General features: G+C 55.1%; 1 protein-coding gene across 28 annotated transcripts in view; it reads left to right on the plus strand.

Annotated features, from left to right (window-relative positions):
• The window catches only part of ELN (elastin-like), a 31698-nt gene extending 29734 nt beyond the window's left edge, over nucleotides 1–1964 (plus strand). For 27 of the 28 annotated variants that reach the window (XM_021085777.1, XM_021085782.1, XM_021085771.1 and 24 more), the window contains one exon: nucleotides 927–1964. In XM_021085777.1, coding sequence (XP_020941436.1) covers nucleotides 927–970 — 44 coding nt within the window. In that variant the 3' untranslated portion in view covers nucleotides 971–1964. 28 annotated transcript variants of the gene reach the window in all.

A 6000-nucleotide genomic window follows, 5' to 3' on the forward strand; every position in this document is an offset into this window, starting at 1 on the left:
GCGGCAGGCAGTGGGGAGGCTGGAGGAGCCGGACACCTTACCTATGCCTTCTTTACCCCCGACTCCCACCCTCAGAGCTGGGAGTGGGCCGGGTACCTGCCAGGCTCCTCCCTCCCTGATGGCCACACCCACCCCTGCAGGGAGGAGCCAGAGAAAGAGAAGGGATGAGAAAGGGGTTGGGGGGGGCGGACAATAAGAGAATGGAGGGGACGGAGGTTGGAGGGGTGAGCAGAGCCAGCGCAGAACTAGACCCTGACTCCAAGATGCAGCCATGCCCCTGGCATTGTGGGAGATGGGTCCTTTTCACCACCCCGAGGCCCCTTCCCAACAAGGGCAGAGGAGACCCAGAGAGCCCCCCCAGCTCTGCCCCCTCTGCTGTTGCTCAGGCTGTGGACTCTCTTCCACCCCCAGCTGCTTCCCGCTATGCAGATGAGGCAGCCCAGGCCAGCCTGACCCTGTCCGGGTGCCCACCTCTCAGTCAGGCACCAGTGGATGTCTGGCCCCATCACACTGATTTTTTTTTTTGCTCTGACACCCTGAATGAGCTTCCGGAAGGGATGTTGTTCCTGCCCCACTCGGCTGCTCACTGCCACCAGGTGGCGGCAATGAGCCACATCCAGCTCCAGCAATGGTAGGAGCGACACCAGCCCCCAACCACCAGATGATGGTGCCTTGATGATTTCAAACAAGTTATCAACAGATCCGTCCTGCTTCCCCCAACTCTTCCAGTAGGAGTTTGTACAGAGGAATCACTCAGAGTGTGGCCTGGGGTCCTGACCAGGCTTCTTGTGGCTTCTTGGAGCCTCTGTTCCACACTGTGATGATGTGGGTGTGAGAATAGCGTGGACTTGGGCAGAGTAGGCCAGGGCTTGAGCAGCAACCAGAAGGGGCCGGACTGACCATGGCACGTGCCTTTCTGCATCCAGGTGGGGCCTGCCTGGGGAAATCCTGTGGCCGGAAGAGAAAGTGAGCTTCCCAGGACCCCTGACTCACGACCTCATCAACGTTGGTGCTACTGCTTGGTGGAGAATGTAAACCCTTTGTAACCCCCTCCCATCCCATACCCCCTCCTAAGTTCCCACCCTGGGAGAGGACAGGGCAGGCCGGGCGGCCTTGGAAATCCACAGGGCAAGGAAACAAGAGAGTAGTGGCCAGGTGGGCCCCAGGAAGCCCCCTCCTTCAGAGGCAAGGGCTGGATGAGCTTGGCCCCCCGCCCCCACCCCCTTCCCACCCAGGAGCTCCCCCCTCCACACACTCTCCATCTCCAGGGGAACTTGGTGCTACATGCTGGTGCTCTCATCTTCCTGCGGGGAGGGAGGAGGGAAGGGCAGCCCCTTAGGGAACCCCCTCCCTGGGGCTCCTCTGAAGATGGTGCAGACACTTCCTGGGCAGTCTCACCTCCCCCTGCCCACCAGGACCCACTTCTGGCTACGGTCTAGTTGGTACCCACACATCGAAACCCTCAAGCTGGATTCGGTCACTCCGTCTCTTGGCCCTCCTGGCCCCCCTCCCCTAGCAGTCGCTATTCCCCATGCCTGGGGCATCTTCACGTCGAAAGACCGCCTCCCCCCGCATTGGGATTAGCCCCCTTGCTCTTGTGGAATTCATCCGCCCATCTGTCCAGCCAGCCAGCCATCCGTCCTTATCCTCAGCCCCATTTGGCCGCCCGGCACCACTAGCTGGCGGGGCACCCCACCATCAGCTTGGTTTACCCGTCATGGCAGCCTGTGCCCTGCCTCTGCCCCACCACACACACCCCTACGATGGGGCCCCAGGCCCAGGGTGTGAGGGGCTGTGCCAGCTGGGGCAGCAGGAATCTCCCCCCAACCTGGGTCTCCCCCCACGCAGTACTGTATCCCCATCCCTCCCTCGAGCCACTGTACTTCAGAGCATTTTCCCCCCGCCCCGCCCATCTCTGTGTCTCGCTGTGATAGATCAATAAATATTTTATTTTTTGTCCTGGATATTTGGGGATTATTTTTGATTGCTCACATTCTCTTTTGGTTTTATTTTTGTGGTTTATTGGGGGAAAAAAAAAAAAACTTTTTCTGATCTGGGGAGCTCAATCCCAATACAAAATTCATTTTAATCACTTTGGTATGAACTCTAGATGAAACACACATTTTTTTTTAAATAAGAAAAGAGAATTAACTACTTCAGAAATGACTAATAAATGAAAACCTTTTAAAGGATAGTGTTTTGGCCTCCTGTATAATCTCTCATCTGCCTTCAGCTCCTGGCCTGGGTAGGGAACAGAGCTCGGTCTTGGGGAGCCTGCTCAAAATGTATCTGGGAGGCGCTGCTGACAAAAATCTCTTGCCACTGGCTCCTGGACAATCGACCCTTCTCCAAGCTCAGCCTGTCCCTTAGTAATGACAGTGCCTCTGTGGGGGAAGCCGGGCACAGTGCCACATGCGCCCACCCGCAGGGGGGCTCATCCCCCCAGGGAGGTGAGCTCACCCACCCCCCACTCCTTCCCCAGCCCCCACCCCTTAGGCCCAAGTCCTTGGCCTCTGGACACTGACGGTGCAGCTGGATAGGTGGAAGGAACAAAAATGACCTTCCTGTCCAGACTCAATCCTTGACTTTGGTGAACAGCCTTGCAGAGAGAAAAGCAATGGCCTGACCGAAGGAAGAGAGAAGACCGTTTCCCTCTGAATGTCCCCCCTGAGGAAGACTCGCTTTCACATCTGGTGGGTAAAGTTTACTTCTTTATAAAACGTAACGAGTGAGGGAGTTCCTTTCCTGGTGCAGCGGTAATGAACCCCACTAGTATCCCTGAGGACGGGAGTTGGATCCCTGGCCTCACTCAGTGGGTTAAGGATCCAGCATCACCAAGAGCTTCAGTGTAGTCGCAGATGCAGCTCGGTCCCACGTTTCTGTGGCTGTGGTGCAGGCCGGCAGCTGCAGCTCCAATTTGACCCCTAGCCTGGGAACTTCCATGTGCTACTGGTGTGGTCCTAAAAAGGGAGAAGAAAAAAACAAAAGAAGTAGGAATTCCCATCGTGGCTCAGTGGTTAACAAAACCGGCTGGGAACCATGAGGTTGCGGGTTCAATCCCTGGCCTTGCTCAGTGGGTTAAGGATCCGGTGTTGCCGTGAGCTGTGGTGTAGGTTACAGACGCAGCTCAGATCCCACGTTGCTGCAGCTCTGGCGTAGGCCTCCAGCTGCAGCTCCGATTAGACCCCTAGCCTGGGAACCTCCTAAAAAAACAAACAAAAACCAAAAAACAAACAACAAATGGCACCCTACAGGTGGCCGTGGAAGCTTGGGACCACACTTACCTATACCCATCCCTAGGGCTCTCTCTCCCCTCCGGGCCACAAATCCAAGGAGCTCGGGGATGTGCCCACCTGGTGCCCACTACACCCTTCTAAAGCACACTCTGGGTACCAGGTTCTGGAATTTCCCCCCCAAATGATCAAGTCCACTTCCAGGGCCCACATGGCCTCATGTCTGCAACCAACCTCCTGAGAGCAAACCCTATGGCCAGTGGGCACACGTAGAATCCAGAAGAGTGGCAAGATGGCTGTTTGTTGGGAGAGCAGACTGTGGCATTTCTGCGTGTGTGCGCGAGGGCCCTCTCCGAGTTGGGCTGGAGGGAGAAGGAGGTTGGACAATTCTCAGCCCAGCTTCCCAGAGGACAGCAGAGCACAGGAAGCAGTTTACCAGGCAAAGACCAGAGCAGCAGAGAGGAGGGTCAGGGCTTTCGGGCAGGAAGAGCAGCCCAGGGTGCCTGGTGAGAGGGGACAAGGTCCAGGAAGATGCAGGAGGGATCAGAAGGGGTAGGGGCAGGTTCACCACAAGGGGGCTGCTGAGACCATCAGTGAGGAGTGACAGCTTGTCCAAGAGTGGTGGCAAGCGAGACTCACTCATTCATTCATTTATTTGGTTGACAAAAAAAAATCCCTTGTTGGTCCCTCTGCAGCTCTCCAGCCTCTGATAGATGGCCAGCCCCAGCCCTTCGGCCTGGGGCCTCCCTGCTTTGGTTTCTCATAATCTGTGGCTTTAAATACTGTGCATGCATTGGCAATTCCCAAACTGACACCTCAGGCACAGACTTCTCCCCAAACTCGGGACGTGACATTCACAGCCAGCTCTTAACATCCCACCTGGAAGTCTCATAAGCCTGCATGGCATGGTTCTCCCGCCACAAAGCTCCCACCAAATCATGCTTCGCCCCTCCACCCACCTTCCCATCTCCGTAAATGGCAGCTCCAGTGGTTTGGGCCAGTGGCTTTGGAGCCCTCCCCGCTTCCCACCCCGCACACCAGATTCACCAGCAAATCCTGGGGCACGACCTTGAGAAGATAACCAGAGTCCAGCCACCCCTCCCAGCCTCCAGGGGCTATGCCCCAGTCCACCAGCAGCTCTTGCCTGCGTGAATGACAAAGCTTCCTAACTGGGCTCCCTGATTCTGCCCTGGCTCCCCTTCAGCCTTCTCTCCACACAGCAGCCAAAGCAATCCTTTTAAAACGTAAGTCAGCTCAGGTCACGCATCTGCTCAAGCTCCTGCAGAAGCCCCCATCTCGTTCAGGGGACCAAGCCAGAGACCTTTCTACCTGAGTTGTACCAGCTGCTCTGACCTCACACCCTGCAACTCGGGCCCGCCCCCCACCCCCTGCCAGGCCACACAGGTTACCCTGCCCTCTCCCCTTTCCTTGTGAGCAGCAGGCCGCCCCTCTGGGGCCTCCACATCTGCTGTGTCTCCTGCCCAGAATGCTCTTCCCTCCGCTATCAACGTGCTGGGCACCCTCACCCCCTTCAGGTCTTGACTCAAACATCACCTTCTCAGAAGGTCCTTCCCTGACCCCTTTTCTAAAATTGCATATGATAAGAGTTCCCATCGTGGCTCAGCGGAAACGAATCTGACCGGCATCCATGAGGACACAGGTTCAATGCCTGGCCTCACTCGGTATGTAGCATTGCCATGAGCTAAGGTGGAGGTTGCAGATGTGGCTCGCATCTGGCGTTGCTGTGGCTGTGGCATAGGCTGGCGGCTACAGCTCCAATTGGACTCCTAGCCTGGGAACCTCCATGTGCTGGGGGTGTGGCCCTAAAAAGACTAAATAAATTAATTAATTTAATTAAATTACATTGCATGCTGTCCCTTCCTCCCTCACCGGGCCCCGCCTTCCCTTTTTCCAGGGCACCAAAGCCAGTACCCATCAATCACCACGCAGCACAGCATACTTTGCATCTCTGTGTATTCACTCTCCACACCAGAATGCAATTCCCTGAGGATAGACACCGGTTTTCGGAAAAAATCAACTCCCTGCTGTCATCAGTGTTACACTCTAGTAGAGAGGGGGTCATGGTAGGCAAATAATGCGAGGCTAAGAGAGCCCCAAAGATATCCGCATCCTCATCCCTGAAACCTTGTGCCTATCATTGCTGTGAGACTGCCCAAGTTGCTATAGCAGTGTCACAGGCTGGCTGGGTGGCTTTAGCAACAGAAATTTATTTTCTCACAGTCTGGAGGCTGGAAGTCCAAGATCAAGGTGTCCACAGGGTTGGTTTCTCCTGAGGCCTCTCTCCTTGGCTTGTAGGTGGCCGTCTTCTCCCTGTGTGGTTTCCCTCCTGCAGAGAGGCCTCCTAATCTCCTCTTCTTATAAGGATACCAGTCAGAGTGAATTAAGGACCCATTCGAATGACCTCATTTTAACCTAACTGCCTCTTTAAGGATTCTATCTCCAGACACAGTCACATTCTGAGGTGCTGGGGGGTGGGACTTGGACATAGGAATTTCAGGGGCGATGCAATTCTGCCCATAACAGTTACCTTATATGAAAAAAAAAAAAAAAAAAAAAAGTCTTGCAGATCTTATTAAGGATGTTGAGATGGGAGGTTATCCTGGTGGGCTCTAAATGCCATCACAAGTATATTTAAAAGAAACTGGGAGATGGAGTTCCCATGGTGGCGCAGTGGAAATGAATCCAACTAGGAACGATGAGGTCTCAGGTTCGATCCCCTGGCCTTGTTCAGTGGGCTAAGGATCTG

The sequence above is a fragment of the Sus scrofa genome, chromosome 3 (genome assembly GCF_000003025.6).
Source record: "Sus scrofa isolate TJ Tabasco breed Duroc chromosome 3, Sscrofa11.1, whole genome shotgun sequence".
NCBI lineage: Eukaryota > Metazoa > Chordata > Mammalia > Artiodactyla > Suidae > Sus > Sus scrofa.